This window comes from Choloepus didactylus, chromosome 23, assembly GCF_015220235.1.
Source record: "Choloepus didactylus isolate mChoDid1 chromosome 23, mChoDid1.pri, whole genome shotgun sequence".
In the NCBI taxonomy this organism is placed as follows: Eukaryota; Metazoa; Chordata; class Mammalia; order Pilosa; family Megalonychidae; genus Choloepus; species Choloepus didactylus.
This window is the reverse complement of record NC_051329.1, coordinates 6,174,138-6,195,400: the sequence shown is the minus strand read 5'-3', so window position 1 is coordinate 6,195,400 and position 21,263 is coordinate 6,174,138. Positions and strand designations below refer to the sequence as shown.

Genomic DNA, 21,263 nt, shown 5'->3' with positions numbered 1-21,263 from the left:
GGGATAAAATTTTCCCATGATTTTTTTTTAAGTTAAAATAGATCGACTCATTTATTCAGCAAATATTTGTAAAGTGTCTGGTTGGCTTCTAGTCATCCTTTAGCTTGCAGCTCCAGTGTTTCTTACAGAGGCCGTCCCGGAACACGCTTTCATTCTCTCCTGTTTTATTTTATATTACACTTCTAAATGAACAAGTTTATTATCTTTAAATTATATTTATGTCATAAAATTTTATTTAATGTTTTAAAAACAAATTAAACCTTCCTATTTTATTTTTATGATTGCAAGAATCATTACCTGGAATTGCCTTAGTTCTTTACGTCCCTGAGCAGGAAGCAGGGCACTGTGTGTTCTGCTCACCCGCGAGTTCCCAGGGCCTGGCACATAGTGGAAGTTTGACAAACGCTCCTGATGAAGTGGATGCGTCAGGCACCCTGGCAAGTGCTGGGAGTGAGGACGGCATCAGCACGGGTTCTGGCTTTGAAGAACTTACATTCTGGTGGTGGAGACAGACTTGTCTTTTCCAAGCAGAGAGTATGGAAATCGACCTGACCAGCCGGGTGTGACAGTGTGGCTCAAGGCGCAGCTGACTGCTAGTTCTTTGTCCCCCAGGATGCAAGTAGCATCCTCCAGCATTTTATGGGGGCCCCGTTGGGCCTTTTGAGTATGTTCAGTGAATTCAGCAAATACTTGTTGAATTACTGCAATTTGCCAGGCGTGAGGCCAGCAGCTGCAGACAGAGCAGGGACGTGTCCTTGTCCTCCTGGGGCTCATCGTCTGCAGGGAACCCAGAGCTCCCAATCCATGGCCTTTACTAAGAGTGACCACAAATCCTTTCCCGGGCGTTTGCTCCTATGCTCACCACTCGCAGCTTACCTCGGTTTAAGTTAATGCCCAGAAAAATATGTCCAGGAGAGAAAACAGAGGCTCCAAGACCAGAGATAGCCCCTCTCATGCCATGTCCAGGAAAACCTATTTGGGGAAAGCTTCACCATCTCAGCCTGGAAGTTCCGCACCAACCAGAAGTTTGTGGGGTGAAAAAAACCATCTGAGTAAATGACAGTTTGCTGGAGAACAGGTCAAGCTTTTGGGCTCACTCACTCATCCTGTCCTCCCTCCACCCCTCCCTGCTTCCTTCCCTCCTTCCTTCTCTCCCTCCCTCCTTCTCTTCTTCCCTGCCTCTCTCCTTATTCTCCCTCCCTTCCTCCTTCTCTCCCTCTCTCCCCCTTCTTCCCTTGCCCTGCTAAACGGTCATTACCGACAGTGTAAGTACTGTGCTGAGAAATACTTGGATATAGTCCCTGGGCGGGGGCAAGCGGTTGGGTTGGGGCCCCCATCCCTGTCCCCTGCCCTCTCCTCTCCTCCTTCTTGCTGACATTTCTGAGCTTCAGTGACACTGAGCATCCAGAAGTCATCTCGGCCCCTCTTCACGGGGTCCCAGGGTTCTGGGGAGGCAGCTTTTATTAAAGTGAGGTTTCCATGGAAAACGGCACCAGGGAGGTGACTCCTCTTGGAAGGAGGCTGTGTGTGCTCTGGCTGGAGGGAGAGCAGCCAGGCTGCGTGGCCCCTTCATCGCGCACCCCTCCCAGCACACACGCACCTGCCCTTCCCTGCCCCCGGGAAAGGTGTCTCATGAACATCTCGTGGCTCAAACCCCGGTCTCGACTCCTCAGAGGTGGTTGGTAATTATTAAGTTGAGAAGACTGTGAATCACTTTTCTAAATTTGAAAGGCCTGTCAAGAATAGATGAGGAGCTGGCAGAATTAATAGTTATGAACCCATTTCCGTAGACATGGACTTACCAGCAGGGATACCAGCTGCCTGAAAGTGTAAGACCTCCTTCCTCTGCTTTGAAGGAAATACACACACACACACAAAATAAATAAATAAAATAAAGTACATAAAAGCGACTTGGTTGTTATTCCGTGGGCTGTGGTAGAATTCCCATGGCTGGCCTGTCTTACAGGCCTCCAAGCCCCGGGAGAGGGAAGAGCCCCCAGGAGCAGGGAGGCCTGGCAGCCCCCACCCTGTGCTCCAGGACTGGCCACTGTCTTTCCTCCAGGCCCTGAGTGTGCGGGGCAGGGTTCCCGTGGCCGCTGGCAGAGGGTTGTGCTTCATTTCTAACCTCACCGGATTTTCTCTCTCTCTGCATTAGCTTTCCTATGGTCGACAGCACCAGGGACCCAGCAGGTTTTAGCAGAAGCTCCCTGGTTCTGGTTGCAAAGCACAGTGCAGCCCAAGGAGAAGTGGAAGGTTTGATCTCATGGTCTGGAGCCTTCTGAAAGGGGAGACTTAGCAGGTGGATGGGTACAGGGTCCTGGGGCCAGAGGGGAGACTTCAGGCTGCATGGAATGTGGGGCAAGTGAAGCTGAAAACTAAGCACCTGTGTTGGGAAATTTCTGAAATCCCTTCAGGAGTTCAAAGTTCTGCCCTTAATTTTTATTCACCATTTCACTGAAGGCACCTGCTGGGGAGGGTCTCCCCTGTGCCCACCACCCATCCCCTCATGAGCTCAGGGACCTATAGTCCATGCACATTTTCTTCCTGATGCAAAGCAGCTTGTCAGATAGACCTTTGAGGACCCATAGCTCCCAAGTACCCAGCCCAGCTCAGGCTCGGGCAGGACCCCCTGGCTGTGCCCACCTGCGGGAGTCCCTGGGCTGTTCAAAGCCAGGTGACGCTGATGATTTGGGTGCAGTCGGAGTGTGTAGGCAAGCACTGGACGGTAGGCAGCAAGTTCACATCCCTGGACTCAGCCTGGCTCAACCTTGCTGGAAGGGGGTGGACATGTATGACTGTGATTTTCCCCCTTTCCAGGTGAGGAAGCCAAGGTTGGAAGGGCTTAACCAAATGGCTCCAGTGTGAAGCAAACTGTTCTCTGTCTGCACTGTCCGGGGTGTCAGCCACGAGCCCCCAGCGGCTCCCCAGCAGTCGAAGTGGGGCCGGAGTGAACGGGAACTGCACTTCAAATTGTATTCATTTTTATCTAATTCACCTTTGAGTTTAAATAGCCACTTTGTGGCTAGTGCCCTTGCATCGGACAGTGCAGTGGCTGAGAGTTTCTTGAAGTCCACGTGGCCATGACCTGGAGTCTAGGGTGGAATTGTGTATCAGGCAGGCCAGTGCAGCTTAGTTTTGTTGATCCACAACTCTTTCCTCCTGCACCTCTTGATGCCTGAGAGGAAGCAGATGTGGTTGCTGGCTCCCCCTGGTCTTACCTGAGCCTGAAGGGCAGTGGGAGGGGAGCTGTCCATGGTGGGAGGATTTCCTTTGGCAGCAGCGGGCAACGTGTTCTGTCCGGGTTGCAGATTGAGGCTCTGGAGGGCAAAGTGTGCCCAGGCCCCAGCAAGGCAGGGCTGAGGCTCCCCGCCCGGTTTGGTCCGGGCAGGCCCACTGGAGTGAAGGAGCAGGCTGAGCCGTCAGGAGTGCTCCACAAAGCCGGGCCTGGGTTTCTATGTTTTAATTCGGTAGCCCTCGTCAATGCTCAATGCAATTTACAAGTCTATGCCGATGACCAGAGCTTTTGTGTATATACAGATATTAGAAAAACACTGTCCTTTTATTTATACGTGCCCCACCCCCTTCTCCCCCATTCCCCAAGCACAAAGGCAGTGCTGTCACTCCAAGAATTAAGACATGTAGGGTTTTCTTAGATTCAAGCAGATGAAATGAAAAATCAGCTCTCAACCCCTGCATGACACGTGTGTGGTTTATGAAGTCCTTCCTTATTCTGGAGCTCACAATGCACCCCAAGTCCATGAGGTCCCCACCACTCACTCTGAGTCCTAAAGCTCAGGGAATTGGAACCACTGGTCCACAGACCCACAGCTGAGTGGAATTAGAAATCGGCCGAGTTCTGCATGTGCCTCAGGAGCAACCGTGAAGCTGGATGACGTGGTGTAGGGACACTTCCAGGGCGTGGGGCTTGGACTGTGGCTTGTGCGTGTGTGGGATGGGTGGGGGGCAGCTGAGTGCAGTGTACCCAGGCATGAAATGCTGTCTGAGGCCTCCATCATGGAGGACAGCCGGGCTTCCACGGAGCCCTGAGGCCGGATCACCAGCCCATTCCAAGGAGGAGGCCATGGATGGGCAGTACATGAGTTAGGCTCTATTGACATCACCATGTGCTTTGTCAAACTGGGAAATAACAACTTCTGGTTGACAAAGGGGAATGTGACAATGCATGACATGCTTGACGTTCTGCTGAGTCTCGGGTTTTAAACTGCACTTGAATGTGTGTTTGTTTTCCAGAGCAAATGGCTCCTTGTATGAGATCTTGCAAGTGGACTTTGGAGTTGACAACAGCAGTGGCCTGGCCGGGGCCCAGCAGATCACCTGGCAGGTGGAGTACCCAGTGGAGGCCTCTGTGAGTGAGCTGGTTGTCTCCGAGATCTTTGTCAGCCAGACCACCTTCGTGGGCATCGTCCCTCTGGCAATGGTAAGAAACTGGGCCTTCAGAAAAGGCAGCATAAAGAGGTTCTCCTCATCTACTTTCAGTATTCAAAGAAGCATGAAACATTTTATGATTTGCTTTTCCCCACACACCCGATACATGTTGTGTAAACAGGGAAAATATACTTAGACTTAATTTTATTTACCTGCTTTCTGTAATGGTTCCTTGGGAACGACTGAGGGTCTGCTGTGCAATCCCTTTTCACTGTGGGTATCGCTGAACTGCTTCTTGGGGAGCCCTCGTGCTTTATCGCTGCACTCTTGAGTACCTGTCAGAGCTGCCCTGGGTGAAGATGGTTTCACTGAAAAGCATTGGGGTTATGTGGCAGGAGCTGCCGCTCTGTATGTGGAGTAACCAACCCCTTGCCAGCCAGCCTGGCCCCAAGGGTCCCAGGGGGCTTGGGGATTGGCGAACTCTACAGTGCAGATGGGGCACAAGAGCCTGGTGGGGCGGGGAGCTGCCGGGCCGAGCCAGGATCTCCGGGTCCATAAAGCCACCCCATGTTTCTGTTTCATTGGCCTCAGACTGAAGCTTTCTCATGGCTGGGATCAGGGGCCATGTCCGAGAACGGGTCACAGATGAAGGTCCCGAGCCTGAAAAGAAAGGTGGTGGAGGGTCTTCAGGATGATAAGCTCGTGGCTGCCACATTTTTATTTCCCTTTGCCACCTGGGGAATGAACATACACCAGGTGTATTCTGCTCGGGCATGACCTTCCTTCCTGGGATCCATGTGTGGGGCTCTGTACCCCGACATCTGGGAAGTCTGGGGGCGCTTTTGTCACCCATCCCTAAAGGTGGTTACCAGAGTCAAGACCCTTGCAAATGAAAACCCTGCGTCCTAAGGTTGATTCCGCAGCCCCCCGTTCTTGCTGCTTGGCTCTTCTCCCTCTTCTCTTTGCCTGAGTGGGCTTCCCTCCGTCTCTCGTGCCTGGCCCCTCTCCCTCCATCCAGGTGTAACTCAAATGCTGGAGGCGCCTTCCCTGCCCACCTGGGCTCACGCCAGCCCTCCATCACCCTCCTTGCTCACCACTGCCCATCTCAGCCCATCTTTTGTGTTCCGTGTAGGTCCTGTCACTGTTTGAGGTGAAGAGCTTGTCACCTGTCCTCCTCCAGAGGGTGAGATGTGTGAGGGCGGTGGCCCCATCCGTCTTGTCCAGGCCTGTTAGCCCAGCACTGGGAACAGAGCCTGGCCCAACCTGCTAATATTTCCTGGTGGAATGAATGGATCTCGTGCTGGGCTGCTGTTGGGCGATCAGTGTACTCAAAGTTCTCACAAAGCGTTGCTCTGCACTTAGTCTGCGATGCTTGGTTCACTGTAGGCCCCGGAGCTGCCTGGTGCTGCGGGGGCAGGATTCAGAAGCCGAGCAGCAAGCCCTCCTCCCATCTGAGGGCTGAGCTCTCCGGGGAGCTGGTGTGTGTTACCTGCCGGGAAGCTGGGGCTGCCAGCTGAGCATGGGCCAGGTGTTGGCAAGGTGCAGCCCAGGGCCCAGTGTAGCCCACCCCTGCTTTGTGACTGAAGTTATTGGGACACAGCTGGGTGTGGTTGTTACTGGTCATCTACGCTGCTTTAGTTGAGTAGTTGCAATAGAGAGTGTGTTCTCGGCCAGAACTTCATCTGTGGCATCTTGAAATAAATAGTTCGGAGAGTGAGCCTGCAAATGGGGCTACGGATTTGGGGTTATTGGGCTTTGGGGATGTTCTCGTCTCTCGGGACAGCCTTTCCACAAACACCCTCACCCCCTTTGGCTGGCAGTGGTGTCCTGGAGGCCCAACTCCTGGTGCTGGGGTGTCCCCCCAGGAGACCAGGCCACATGGTGGGGAAGGGGCAGCTGTGGGGTGGGAGCGGAGCTGGCGAAAGCCTTACAGGAATGAGGAGCCCGGGGTTGGGTCCTGCACAGAGCAGGCAGCAGGCGTTCGGGAGGGGGTCCCGATGCAGGTGTGCAGTCTTCTCCCCAGTGGGGGCTTCCACGGGCCGCGCCTGCCACTGCCTAGAGCGGCAGCCCACAGGCCCCAGCACGGCAAATATGCCCAGAGCGGCCGACGTCCCTCTGCGGCCGCCCCGGGGTCTTCCCTTCCCGCACTCTCTGCATTTCCTGCTTCTCTGGGGAGGCTGTGTGTGTGCGCGTGTGATGCACATTGCATTTCCTTGACCATCAGTGTCCCCCATTGGGCTGATCCTTCCCGGGGAGTTGCTGTGTTTACCGCTGCCCGGAACCTGCCCGGGTCGGGAGGTGAGTGGGGCTGTGTGTTCGTGTGTTAGCCCGGCCCTTGGTTCCCTGTGAAGTTGGCCCCCACCCAGTGGTCAGAGCTAATGAGTCAGGTTTTCAGTGGGACCAAAGTTAGTAGTTTAGTGTTATTTTTCAATCAGTTGTTATAGCTGTCTTTCAAGCCCCAAACTGCTGAAAGGTGGGCTTCAGCTTCTGCTCTTGGAGTGTGTGTCCCAGGCATCTATTATTTTTTATCTTTCTGTTTCCTTCTGCTCTCCGTCCCTTCTTTTCTTTGCTCTCCTTTTCTCCCTCCCTTCCTTTTCTTTCTTATTTTTCTCCCCCCTTTTCAGCACAATTTTCTTTTTCCCCTCCACAGCGTCCCTTCTCTCCCTTTCACTTCTTTTGTGTTTTCTCTCCAATTACTGAGTTTTGAGCTTAGAAATTCATTTCTGTGGGTGGCTTGTAGTGTTATGGCTTCAGCCCTCCATTCAACTACAGTTCTAAAAACCAAAAAAGCCCAGCTCTGCACATGCAGATAAAACAACACGTTATCTTTCACAAAGGTTGGCAGAAAAAAAAACACACACTTGGTGGGTTTCTAGGCAGCTGGGACCGTGGGCTCAGCACAGGCTAGAGCTAGAAGGTAATTCTACTCCTTTTTGGCCTACTGGCCTGAAACCTTACAAGAAGACCTGGGCACAAATGTTTCTTTATTTCAACCAGTATTTGTGTGTCTGCCATAGCATCAAAAGAGTGGTAAGCACAAAGGCTATTTTGAGATGCCTGAAACACATGTAACGTGATACGAAAATATCTGTCATTTCTGTTGGTGACAAGAGCCTGGTACTGCTAATTCCACTGTGGGTTGTTGCCCACATTTGTCATTGACATAAATGCCTGAGTTCAGTAGAGGTAACTGGAAATAAAGATGTGTGTTTGTGTACGCATATGCATACATGTTTGTGCATTGTGTGTGTGCATTTGTGTGTGTGTGCATGTGTTTGCATTGTATGTGTTGGTGTATCTATGTGTACATTTGTTTTTTTCCGCATCAGTATCGTGGACTCACTAAATTTCAACAGTGGGCCCTAGGTTAGGAGCCCCACAGGATTGAAGAGATGGGGCCAGGACAGGCGCATGGAGCTCCCAAGCCCACCCTCTTCTCTCCATCCCACTGGCAGCCTCCTGCCCAAAGCCTGTGTCATCTCTCTTTGATAACTGTCTCATCACAGCCTTTTTAGTGTCCCCACGGGCATCCTCCATACCCCGCAATCTACCATCTGTGTCCCGCCAAGAGTGCTCTATTTAAACAGAAACCTGACTACACGGGCTCCTGCTGGAAGCCTCCACTGGCCGCTCAGGTCACCTGTGTGAGACTCTCCTTCCTCAGCACAGTCCATGGGGGGCTGTACCCGCCGGCCCCTGCCCCTCTCAGATCTTACTGCTCTCTCTTTCCTGTTCTCTGTAGCCAGATTCTTTCCTGCCCCAGGACCTTTGCTCCACCTGGACTTCTACTTGCCCTTCCTTCCCCTTTCTTTAGGCTGCTGCCAGCTCCTCATTCAAATCCCAGCTCAGACAGCGGGACATGCACCCTGCGGACATGAGATGGAGGCTTTTCTTTTCTTTTCTTTTCTTTGTCTTTGGTAAATAATCGTCTCCTCAGTCATTCTACACGTTTGGGAATGGAGTGGGGAGGGAGGGGTCCTTTTGCAGGTAGGAAGAGGGGGACCGAGGGCGATAGGTCCCCCCCCCCCATGAGCATAGACAGTCTCCAGAGCAGGGAGGGAGCAGCCACCGTTGTCACTGGATTTGCCGGCACCTGACTAGCGAAATGTTAACTCACTTTAAGCCTCCAGGCTGCTGGGTTGGCAGCCGCGATTCCCTCCACGGGCCACAGTGAGACTCCTGGGGTACATGGAGGCCCCTTCTTTTTGGGGATCATTCTGCCTGTGACCCCAAAAGGCAGATTGAGGACTTAAATCCATGATGCTCCTGCTTCCTGTCGCTGAGTGTCTTTCCTGTGTGCTTGGCTTTTCGGTTGGACTCGAAGAGAGGCAGCCTTTGTCCGCAGCGCCTCCTGTCCCTGAGCCAGCTCTCGGGGGCCCTTTCACCACAAGGGGGCTGCTGAGGAGGACCTTGGGGACCTGACATAGCTCTGGGAACTCTGGGTTTGTAGGAGGGCATTTAGGAAAGTTGTAAAGACCTGTGAACGAGTGTTTCTTGTCCTTTGTCTTTTATTTGTTTTGTTTAAAACTTTTAAAAATAAAATTTAAATGGTGCTCAGTTACGTTCTCTGAAACATTCCTTGTAAGGCATGAGGGTCCGTGGACTAACTCCCACTTCCAATCCCCTGCCCCCAGTTCACTATTGCTTGTTATTTTGTTTTTTCTTCCTAAACTTTATCTTCTTCTCTATCTATCTTCATAATGCATATGTAGCTACCGAAAATTCATGGCATTGCTTTGTGTGTGGGCGTGTTTTTAAAAGGGCACAATGTTAAGCATAGCTGTTTACAGTCAGCAATGTCTTGGAGACTTTTTTGTGCCCGTAACAATAAATCTGCCTTATCCAAGTTTTACCATAATCTGCAGTAGGATATACCTGTATTTATTTGGCCGTGGTGCTGATGAACATAGCAATTAGGATATTTCAGTGAGCTTTGTCTTTCCCCTACCATGATGCATCCTGGAAAGCTCCATCCGACTGGGGGTGGAAATGGGTTCCGTATCGTGTGCTCAAAGGCAGCAGCGGGAGCACGTGACAGTGAACAGCGTGTGCTTCTGGTGTGGGAAGGGGTGGTTTGCACACACCGTGGACCTGCCCTCCAGATGCAGACTGTTCTGGGAGTGCCAATGGGAATCCAAGTGTGGGACGATGACTCCAGAGTCATCAGCCCCACCACAAGATGTTCATTTCGGTGGCATTGACCCCGTTTTCCAGGGCAGGGGAGAGGTTCCAGTGTTTCTAGAAGTTGTTTTTGTTGACCCCTCAGTCCAGGAGCCCACCTGGAGTTTCCCTTTTCCAGACCACACCCAACAGACGGTCTGTCTGCCGTTTGCCCGAGTGAACGTGATAGGGTGGTTTGATCTTCTGCGTTCTCTTATGTATGCTGGAAAGAGCGAGGTGTCTGCAAACAGCCGTTACCCGGGTTATGTCCTCACAGCCCCCTGGTTGATCCCTCCCACTCAGCCGCAGGAGCCACTTTAAACCATCAAGTCCTTTACAAACGACCAGAAATCCCTGCTGTGGAGACGCAGGCCCTGCACTATGGGAGTGCTGCCGTGGCCGTGGCTGTGGGGGGCAGTCCGCAGCCCCCAGCTGGTGGGAGAGCCGCCCATGGGCACCAGCAGACCCATCCCCCCTGGGCCCCAGAACTGGGTTTAGACATGAGGGCATTTCCCAGGCACATATGAAAATATAAAAATATAGAAGCATTGCTGCTGGAGAGCAAACTGGAGTCAGCTAAGTGGAAAAGAAGGAAAAAACAAAACCCATTAAGACATTTGGTTCAGCTGACCTGCTTCTATTTGGGAAAACCTTTGCTGACATATAATTTCTGGAGGTCAAAGGGGAAAACAGACCCAGCCAAACAAGTTTGGGAAAGAAACGGTGTTGTCAGTGGAAGAACAAAGTGCTAGAATTCTGGGTGCTTCTGTGGTGGGAGTGTGGCGTAACACCCACCCCATGCCCCCCACCCCATCCCGCCTGCTTCCTAAACTGCTCTGCTCTGCTGTGTGATGAGCCTGGAGGGCGATTACGGGGAAGGCCTTTCTGCTTCCACTTTACACCTCCTTAAAGGTGGTAAAACCATCAGGATGTTTTATTCAGAGATAATTTTCTTATTGGAAAAAAAAAAAAAAAAAAGACCAGCTTTACTGTTGATGGGTCAACTAGGTTATCTGTTGCAACTCAATGTCCTGAAATGGGTTGCCTTGAGCGTCGAGGCTGAGCATTGCCCCCCAAGCCTGAGCCTCCCTTTTTGAAAAGCCAAAGCCCAGTTCTCGCCTACAGAATGGCTTTAGCGGCCACTGCACTGGGCAGTAAACGGGGAGCCCTCTCCACGCCCGGGGGGATGCGGGGAAGTGTGCTGAAGAAAAGTCAAGCTGCCGCCCTTCAAATCCTGCCTTGCCCTTTACTTAAGTGGTGTGGCCTTTTGAAACCTCAGTTATGTGTTTCAAAGGTTCATAATTCCAGCTGGAATAACTTTATCGGGTTCTTCATGAGGATTAAATGCAGTGTTTGTTACATAAGTATATGCCACATGTTAAAGCATGCTTGAAAAGGGAGATAGGTGAGATGCTGAGCTCCTTCTGTATAACCTGGTGGGTCTCTGGAACTTTGCATATCTGTGTGACACCTGAGACTTGGAGCTAGAGCTCGGCAGTTGTGAATGTCAGTGTTACCTCAAACAGCAACTGTTAATAAAGCTGAAAAAGAGATCAGACTTCAATTAGAGACATGAATGAAGCAGATCTGGTTAGGACTAGGCAAATCAGACCAAAGGGTAAAGGATGATACTTACTGTGTTTTAAAATTTCAACTTCTATGTGAGACCAAGAGAAGAGATGTTTATTTGTTGCAGGATCTATATTTTCTGTAGCACACTAAATAATTTAACTCGTACAGTCAGTTTATTCAAACACCATAATTACATGAAACTTTGAATAGGAAGTGAGATCTGGTAGGTTTGTACAGGTTAGTGTCAAACAGTGATACATCCCAAAGTAATTTGGGCAGAGAATAAAAATGTATTTGCAGGGCCCCCCTGAGGAACTGGGGGAAAATGCAGAAATATTGGACTTCCCCACCTGGGTTATTACTGATATTCTCACAAACATTGAGAACTAACAATTTAGTTGGCTGAGCCCTCGATCTTGGGGAGTGCCCTTATGAAGCTTGTTGCTGCAAAGGAGAGGCTGAGCCTACTTATAATTCTGTCTCAGAGTCTCCCCCAGAGAACCTCTTTTGTTGCTCAGATGTGGCCTCTCTCTAAGCCCACTTGGCAGGTAAACTCACTGCCCTCCCCTCTACTTGGGACCCGACTCCCAGGGGTGTAAATCTCCCTGGCAACGGAGGACATGACTCCCGGGGATGAGCCTGAACCAGGCATTGTGGGATTGAGAAAATCTTGACCAAAAGGGGGAAGTGAAACAAAATAGTGGCTGAGAGATTTCAAATGAGTTAAGAGGTCATTCTGGAGGTTATTCTTATGTGCTATATAGATATCCCTTTTTAGGTTTTAGTGTATTGAAATAGTTAGAAGGAAATACCTCAAACTGTCTAAGTGCAACCTGGTAACTTTGATTCTTGAAGACAGTTGTAGAACTATAGAGCCTAAACAGTGTGACTGTGTGATTCTGAAAATTTTGTGACTCACACTCCCTTTATACAGTGTGTGGACAGATGAGTAGAAAAATGGGGACAAAAATTAAATGAAAAATAGGGTGAGATGGGGGGATGGGATGTATTAGGTGTTCTTTTTCACTTTCACTTTTTTTTAAAATTTTTTGGAGTAAGGAAAATGTTCAAAAATTGATTTGGTGATGAATGCGTAACTATATGATGGTAGTGTGAACAATTGATTGTACAGTGTGGATGTGAATATATCTCAATGAAACTGAATTTAAAAAAATGACTGAAAACAAAAGGCTGAGCAAATACATTTTAAGGTAAATGTACATATCGAGTAAGCAGAGGTTACAAAATTAATGTCCATCAAATAAACTTAAAGGCAAAACATTTACAAGACAGAAGTCATTTTGTACCAGTAATGAGTATAATTTACAATACTATAAATCTCATGAATCAAATAAAATTAACTCAAAAAGTAAATTAAAAAAAAGGAGATGCCTAAGAATAGTGCTGAAATTCAAAATATTTAATTAACAGGTGCAGGAGCGCTGACCAGTGGAAACTGGTGCAGTTTATAAATAACAACGCAGCCCCTCCCCGGGCGTACCTGCCCAGCCAGAGAGAAAGGCAAGATGCTCCTGTGCACTTTCTTGCAGAGCTCATTCCAGAACCCAGCAAAGCTTTTTCTGAATGGTTTTAATTTTGTGAACTGTCAGAGGGCGTTTTCCGCGGGCGTTGGCGTCGCTCCTCGAGGGAAGGGGCCTCCGGGGGGGCAGTTCCCCGCGCGCCCGCCAGATGGCGCCGGCAGACCAGCCTGTGGCCAGACGTGCCCGTCCCTCCCCAGCCCCGACCCCCACCCTGCCCCCACCAGTCCTCCCGGCAATGAGCCAGGGGCGCGTTCCCTCCAAGGACCCCATTGCTTTTACCTAAAATGAAAACTACTCGTTATAGAAAATTAAACAATGTTGAAAAATCACCCCAAATCCCAGCATCAGAAAATGCTGGTCGGTGCTATTAGAGAGCCCTTGTTGCAGAGACTGATTCTAAGCCCACATGTGGCAGGGACAGCTAGATGGACAAGGAGATGTGGTATTTGGAAAAGTGAAATCATACTCTGCCTGCTGTTAATAAGTGCTCAACTCTCCCTTTTTGGATATATTGAAGACAGAGAATCCAGTGTGAAACTTGTGAACTTCATAAAACATTAATTGATTATAAGAAGTTTTGGTTTTTTAAATGTTGCCGTGGTCAAGAGAAAAAAATAGTTATGGTGAAAACAAGGCGAATGGGACATTACATTATTATTAATTACTGCCACCACCTCCACTGCTACCTGTGCTCTTTCAGGTGCCACAATTTAATTGTAGTGTAGAAGCTGTGCTGTTCAATGGGATATGCACTGGCCACATGTGGCTATTTAAATTTACATTAATTAATATTCAGTAAAATAAAAACTCAGTTCCTCAGTTGCACCAGCCACATTTCAGGTGCTCAGGAGCCACCTGTGGCCAGTGACCACCACAATGGGCAGCTCAGGCATAGGACATTCCGTCCGTGAAGAAAGTTGTGTGGACACTGCTGGCTTCGACTGACTCCCTTCTTGGAAAGGAAAGGCTTCTCATCACTCCCCCTTCTAGATGCTGAATAGTTTTATAAATTCTTGTACATTGTAAAAAAAAATTCATTATGTTGATATTTGGTTGTAGAATCTAATTCCTCGACTTGTTTATTAATCGTTTACTCAAGTTATACGCTAAATGTGCCCCCTCCCGCCTTGCTTTATCGGCTGTTGCCATGATTCCAGGAAACACTAGTGTCTTTTCTCACTGCTGGTGCCTTTTCGATGAGGGCTCACCACTCCAGTCCTTGACTCCCACTGTGACTCTCCAGCAGAGCTCTCGGGTGACTAGGGGCGTTGCCAGTGAGCAGTCACAGTTCAAAAGGAATCTTCTCTTCTGACCAGTAGGTCTCAACAGTGGACTGCAAGTCTTCAGCAAACCGTGTTGTAAACAGATGTGCTGGCATCCAGGCTTTTTTCGTTTCATGTACAGAACATAGGCAGAGTAGATTTAGCATAGTTCTTAAGGGCCCTGGGGTTCTCGGAATGGTAAATGAGCATTGGCTTCAACTTCAAATCATCAGCTGCATTGGCCCCTAACAAGAGAGTCAGCCTGTCCTTTGAAGCTTTGAAGCTGGGCATTGACTTCTCCTGTCTGGCCAGGGAAGTCTTAGATGGCATCTTCTTCCAATAGAAGGCTCTTCTGTGTACATTGAACATCTGTTGTTCAGTTATCTTAGCTAGATCTTCTGGATAACTTTCTGTAGCTTCTGCATCAGCACTTGCTGATTTACTTTACAGTTTTATATTATGGAGATGCTTAAACCTCCTGAACCAACCTCTGCTAGCTTCAGACTTTTCTTCTGCAGTTTCCTACCTCTCTCAGCCCTCATAGAATTCACGGGAGTTAGGGCCTTGCTCTGGGTTAGGCTTTGGCTTAAGGGACTGTGGGGCTGGCTTGATCTTCTATTCAGACCAGTAAAGCTTCTCCAGGTCAGCAATGAGGCTGTTTCAGGTGTTCACTGGAGTAGCACATTTAATTTCCTTCAAGAACTTTTCCTTTGCATTCACAGCTTGGCTAACTGTTTGGCACAAGAGGCCTAGCTTTCGGCACGTCTTGGCTTTTGACATACCCTCCTCAGTGAGTTTTATCATTTCTAGCTGTTGATTTCAAGTGAGAGACATGCGACTCTTCCTTTCACTTGAATACTTAGAGGCCATTGTGAGGTTATTAATTGGCTTCAGTTCAATACTGTGTCTCAGAGAACTGAAATAACAAAGATTTGTTTCTTGCATTTGCTATATATTACTTGTAGGTTGTCTAGGACAGAGGTTGACAAACTATGGCCCATGAGCCCAGGTGGTCTTTGTACAGCCCACAAGCAAAGAATGGTTTTGACATTTTTAAAGGGCCAAGAAAAACCCAAAACGAAACCCAAGTATAATATGTGACAGAAAACTTACGTGGCCTGCAAAACTTTTACCAAAAAACAAAAGTTTGCTGACTCCAGCTCTGGTGGGTCTGCTTGGCACATTTGGGGCCCAGGATGATGGACCCAGCCAGCCCAGAATGTGTCCAGTCCCTGCAGCAGAGGGAAAAGAGCTCTGGGAGGACAGGTCACCTCCTCTTACAACACTGGGCATAACTACCACAGGCCCAACCCAGCCACCATGTTCCCCGGGAAGGTGCCAGGACCACCTGCCCCATGCGGTGGAGCTCTGGACATGGCTGGCGGCTAACAACAAACACCAACGGCTCTAGCGACTGCCAGACTCTGCTGTGGCTCCACTGAGCTGATTGCCTGATCCGCTACTATACTCACAGTTTGTGAAACGTGCTCCGTAAGAAAGTGATCTGAAGCTAAGAAGCAAAGGGTGAGGAGATGGTTTCTGGGCTAGTGGTGCTGGGAGCCTGGGTCAGAACCCAGCCATGAGAAGGACGCAGGGTGTTCCAGTAGCTGACAGAAGTGCTGTGGGGTGGAGTATGGGGTGCCCACAGCTAGGTGGTACAGGATGAGCCAGAGAGGCTGGGAGCCTCGAAGGACCATGGCAAGAGCAAGGCAGAGGCCTGGAGGTCGGGCTGCCAGGGGGCAAGTAGACTGGGGGGTCGAGGGATTGTAGGTTGTTGCAAAGGTCCAGGCCAGGTGGGATGGTGGGCTGGACTAGGAAGGAGGCATTGGATTTATTAAGACGTGCAAGTGCCAATGTCCCTTTTGATGGGTGCTCACTGAGCTAGTTTCTTTTGTTGCCCTGTGATAAATAATGTGGGTATTCTGGACTGCATCATGAATTAGAAATAATGCCTCAATGGTCAGTTATATTTAGTGTTATCAGAGATCCCTTTAGAGTTGCCTCCAGGCAACAGGAAATGGTTAGCTCCAGGAAAGTTTCCAAGAATAAATCATTTGACATCGGCCGCTTTTGAAAATGCCACTTCCTAAGACAGACTTTGGCAGCTGCCATGATCTATGTTTATCGTGTGGGAGATAAATTCTGGTCCTTGCATAGCAGGTAGTGTGTGGGGACGGTGCCAAGCCCTTACCAGGCTAATCTCCGTTATTATTGAAGGCGAGGCTGGCTCCCTGCGCCCATCCGCGGAGCCGCCCACTCTGGGGCTCAGGAACCCGCCCCCTTTCAGGTCCTGCAGTGGGGGACAGGCTCTCTGCAAGGTGGTTTGTTCACCGCAGGGTAGGTGGGAGGCGATTGTGCTTTGTGCTGGTTCCTCCTCAGTGGAGGAGCCCAGGTGGGAAAGCATGCTAGCGGTCCTTCTACTTGCAGAGTGGCTTCCGTGCCTCCTGCTCCGGGGAGTGCAGCGCAGAGCCTTCCGGCATCCTTCACACACACTCGATGCCTCTGTTATCTTGGTGTGAAGGATCGTGGGAAACAGGGTGGAAGGTCTTAGGCACTGGTCTGGGGACAGATTTTACTTTTTAGTTCATCTGCAGTGTGCTGGGTGTCGTTAAGTACGTTACTTGGCCTCTCTGTTTTCATTTACAGCCTTGGAAAGTCAGATTCTGCTAAGAGCAACTCTTGTAACCTTCCAGCAAACCTTTCCCAATAGGTCATGCGTTGATCAGAGATTTAGAACACAAGGGAGGGTTAGAAACTTGACAGCATCAACAGCATTGTGGAGTGAAGGGGAAAGCCACGTATGGGTTTCTCGGCCCTTCCAGAACACTTGCGGAGCGCTGTGTGGGTCGTCGGTTTCCTGTCCGCTGGCCCACCCTGGGTCCCTACCCTGCGCTGCCATCTTGGGGCTGCGCCCCAGGGAGGCGCCTCTGAGGCCGGCAGGGGCAGTGCTGGTCTCCTCTAGCAGAGGGTGCTGCAGGGATGAGGGGTCCATCCAAGGAGGGGACTCTCCCTGTTTTCGGGGTTCTCAGCTCCTTCGGGGGCCCGGCTGCCAGTGGCTGCAGGAGACCCGGGGAGCCCACCGTCCAGGGGTGTCACTGGCCCCTCGAGGGGCTCGCTGCTCACCAGCTGCAGGTGGGCCCTGGCCCAGGCAGCCCCCATGCTCCCTGCCCCACGATGGGCTGCAGCCCCCTCGGCAGTGAGGCCTACACTCCAGCCCTGGGTGGGGGGGTGCCCCCCGGGGCCGTTCCTGGGGATGCGCTCCCCAGCCCGAGGGGGCGGGGCTCCATCTACCTCTGCTGTGTCACCTTTTATCGGTGGCTCTTTATCCTACCTTTTTCCTGATCATGCATTAATACATGGATGACAATAACATTTCCCATTGCCAGTTCTCCATTGTGTTCAAACAGGTTTCCCAAGGCCGCTTTCAGGCTCTCTTTTTAGTGAATGAGGAAATAATTTTCTCCAGACTGATTGGAGGCATTGAAAGTGCTGGAAGTAGTGAGGCACACTTCTTTGTAAAGCTTTTGGATAATTGGGGCTGGTGGTTCTGACTCCTGAGTGGGCTCCAGAATCACGTGGAAAGTGAGTTGATGACGTGGAGTCTGGGGCCTCGCCCCCGATGAGAGCCACATGGATTTAGATTTCTCGGTTAAAGGCCTTTATGTATGTTTCCCCCACTTAACCCTTAACTCCATTGACTGCTTTGTGGCTCAGGGAAGTCTCTCAAAGGCAGGTTGGGGCTGGGGTGCGGACTGGAACAAAGCCCGGAGCTTTCCATCCCAGATCCCATCCCCTTTCCACTATACACCACTGGTTTTCTGGCATATTGTGAAAGCTCTTTTCCATTTCTTCCGTACAGGGGCTGAGGTAATTGAGTCAGACAAGTCATTACACTTTTGGAAATATTTTTTTCTAATTGTAGAAAATTTGTAACACATAGAAAATTATAAAAGAGGAAATTAAAATAATCTTTCCTTCCACTGCCTAGAAAGAAGTTTTGACATGTTTACTTCCAGTTTCTCCTCTCTGCCTCTCTTGCTTTTAGCAAGACGGTGATCATGTTTGACTTTCTAACCTATTGCTTTTTTCATTTTTATTTTTACACGGGTTTGCTACTGTCGCATGATAAAGCACCCTGGAATTCAGTGGTTTAAAATGACCATCGTTGGTGAGTCTGCTGGTCGGCTGGGGACAGCTGATGCAGCTGTCCCATCTGGGGTCCTTGGCTGGGTGCCTCCGTGCCATGGTCCCCTTTCCTTCTCCTGGGATGGGGGGTCTAACCTTTCGTGGCCATGGTGGAAACCCCTCTAGAGGGCAAGGAGAAACACCTGCCACCTCTCAGCCTCGGCTGAGAACAGGGGCACCGTCTCCTCTGCCCACCTGCCCCAAGGGGACTCAGGGTTTCTTTTTGTGCCTTTCACCCAGCCTCCTCCATGCCAAGCAGAAACAACCTTTCTGCTTCTCCTGAATTTCTCTCAGTCGTGGCTCCTGTCACTTTGCACCGGATGTGAAGACTCGAGCTCATTTAAAACACCATCTGATAAAACAACTTTATCATTTTCTTCACTGATAACTATCAGGAAAAATAATGATGACAATATTAGACCACAGCACTGAGTCGCAGCTGGCTCGAAGCTCCTGATGAAAATGCTGAATAGCTTTAGCTTCCCACAGAAATGCAATGGGGAACAGCACCCAGCTGGTGTTTCTCCCCAGGTGACACAGGTTACCAGTCCCTGGGGCTCACTGCCACCCGCAGGATTTTCTCTCAGCAGAAATGGAGGGAGGGTGCCACATGGTCCCCTGAGGTTTTCATGGGACTCTCAGAGGGAGTTTTTTTTTTTTTTTGGTACAAATAAACAGGCTGATTCTGCAGTTTCTATGGAAATGAAAAGATGTAGGCAAGACAAAACAATTTTGAAAAAGAACCAAGTTGGAGTGTTTATAGTGTCCGATCTAAGGACTTAACCATATGCTCCAATGTTCAAGGCTGGGAGGCTCTAAAGTAAGTGTGACATGGGCCAGTGGCACAACATCCCCACTCAAGGGACAGACCCACACTTACACGGCCATATAAATGAGCTGACAAACAGAAGGAACTCGGTGCAGCTGTGAGTGACATTTTGAAGAGGAGCTACAGCCAAGAGGGACACTTTGAAGAACGTGGGTTGCTCTGAAAGCATTGGGGAAAGGATGTTTTCTCCAACAAATTGTGCCAGGAAAATGACATTCGTGTGAGAAACAAAGGACCCTGATACAAAAAATCACTCAAAATGCATTATAAACCTAAATATGAAAGTTAATATTGTGAAACTTCTAGAAGAAAACATAGAAAATCTTTGTGACCTTGGGGTAGTCAAAGGTTTTTTGTTTTTTTTTTTTAAATGTATAGGACACCAAAATATTAAATTTAAAGAAAAAAATGAGAACATTAAGTAATGTAAAAATTTGATCAACATCAAGAACTTTTACTCTTCAAAATATACCATTAATAAAATGAAACTTGAAGCCACAGACCAGGGGAAAATATTAGCAATACATAATTTTACAAAGGACTTGTGTCTAGGTTATATGTGATTGACAAGACGATAAACAGCCCAAGAGGGGTAAAGGAGTTGAGAAGAACCTTCACAAAAATAAGATATGAAAGAAATCCATAAACACATGGTCAGATGCTCAATATCACTGTTCATCGGGACAGTGCAGATTAAAATTATCATGTAATACCACTGCACGTCCCTAAAATGAACTAGACTGACAGTAGCAGGTTCTGCTGGCTGGGTGATAGAATGGTACAACCAGAGTAGAAGACAGGCAGTTTCTTAAGATGTGTCCCACCAGTCTCACACAGATGTTTGCGGCAGTTGTATTTGAAATAGCCAAGGGCTTGAAACAGTCCAAGTATCTATCACCTGGTGAAGGGATGAACCATTTGAGATAAATCCAGACAGTGGCATGGACCACTGATGCCACTGAAAACCAGGATGAATCTCAGATACATTGTGCTGGTTTGAATGTATTAGTCCCCCAAAACGCCGTTATCTTTGATGTAATCTTGTGTGGGCAGAATTATCAGTGTTGATTAGATTGTAATTCTTTGAGTGTTTCCGTGGAGATGAGCCCCACCCAACTATGGGTGATGACTCTGATTGGATAATTTCCATAGAGGTGTTACCCCACCCATTCAGGGTGGGTCTAAACTAAATCACTGGAGCCATATAAATGAGCTGGCAAACAGAAGGAACTCAGTGCAGCTGCGAGTGACATTTTGAAGAGGAGCCACAGCCAAGAGGGACACTTTGAAGAATGCACAAAGCTGAGACAGGAGCTGCAGATGAGAGACAGTTTGAAGATGGCCGTTGAAAGCAGACTCTTACTCCAGAGAAGCTAAGAGATGGCAAACACCCCAAGAGCAACTAAGAGTGACATTTTTGAGGGACTGCAGCCTAGAGAGGAACGTCCTGGGAGAAAGCCATTTTGAAACCAGAACTTTGGAGTGGACGCCAGTCAGGTGCCTTCCCAGCTAACAGAGATTTTTCCAGAAACCATTGGCCGTCCTCCAGTGAAGGTACCCTTTGTTGATGAACCTTCATGGCCTTAAGACTGTAACTTTGTAACTAAATAAACTTCATTTTCTAAAAGCCAATCCATCTCTGGTGTTTTGCATTCTGGCAGCATTAGCAAGCTACAACATACTTCTTGGAGAGGAACAAGCCAGACGTGAAAGAGGAGGTACCATATGATTCCCTGTGTATGAAATTCTAGAACAGACAAAGCTAATCCCTAATGGCAGAAAGCAAGTCACATCTGCCTGGAGCTGCAGACAAGGGCTGATTGGCTAATAAGGGGCATAGAGAGAACCCTTTGGCGTGATGGAAATACTCCATATCTTAATTGTCATGGTGGTTACCCCTGGTATATATTTGTCAAAATGCATCAAACCACGAACTAAATATAATTGGTACATTTTACCATATGTAAATTATACCTTGATAAGGTTGGTTTAAAAGTAAACGATGTGGCATTTTTGGTAAAGGCAAGAAGCCATTAAAATGGTGAAAGCTACTACATTAATAAGATTCTTGAGAGTCACGCTGAAGAAAAGAGTTGACGTGTTGTTGAACAGTGTCCTTTCAATTTTAGAGAAAGGGCGAGGAAAACAAAAACACGTAATAAGTACTGCACTTTGGGGGTATTGCATGTAGGAATAAGGCCCGCAGAGAAAAAGGGCACAGGCTCTGACTTAAGCTGAGACATGCATTGAGTTTGTGTAGAGTGATAATTTAGAAAACAGAAGGTAAGACGAGTCTCCTTTGATGTTTCTTTAAAATAAGGAAAGCTA

General features: G+C 48.9%; 1 protein-coding gene across 6 annotated transcripts in view; it reads left to right on the top strand.

Moving 5' to 3' along the window:
- Positions 1 to 21,263, top strand: part of TMEM132B (transmembrane protein 132B) — a 398,454-nt gene that overhangs the window by 300,506 nt on the left and 76,685 nt on the right. For all 6 annotated transcript variants that reach the window (XM_037816674.1, XM_037816673.1, XM_037816672.1 and 3 more), the window contains one exon: positions 4,252 to 4,438. In XM_037816674.1, the coding sequence (XP_037672602.1) occupies positions 4,252 to 4,438 (187 nt within the window). The remainder of the gene's footprint in view (positions 1 to 4,251; positions 4,439 to 21,263) is intronic.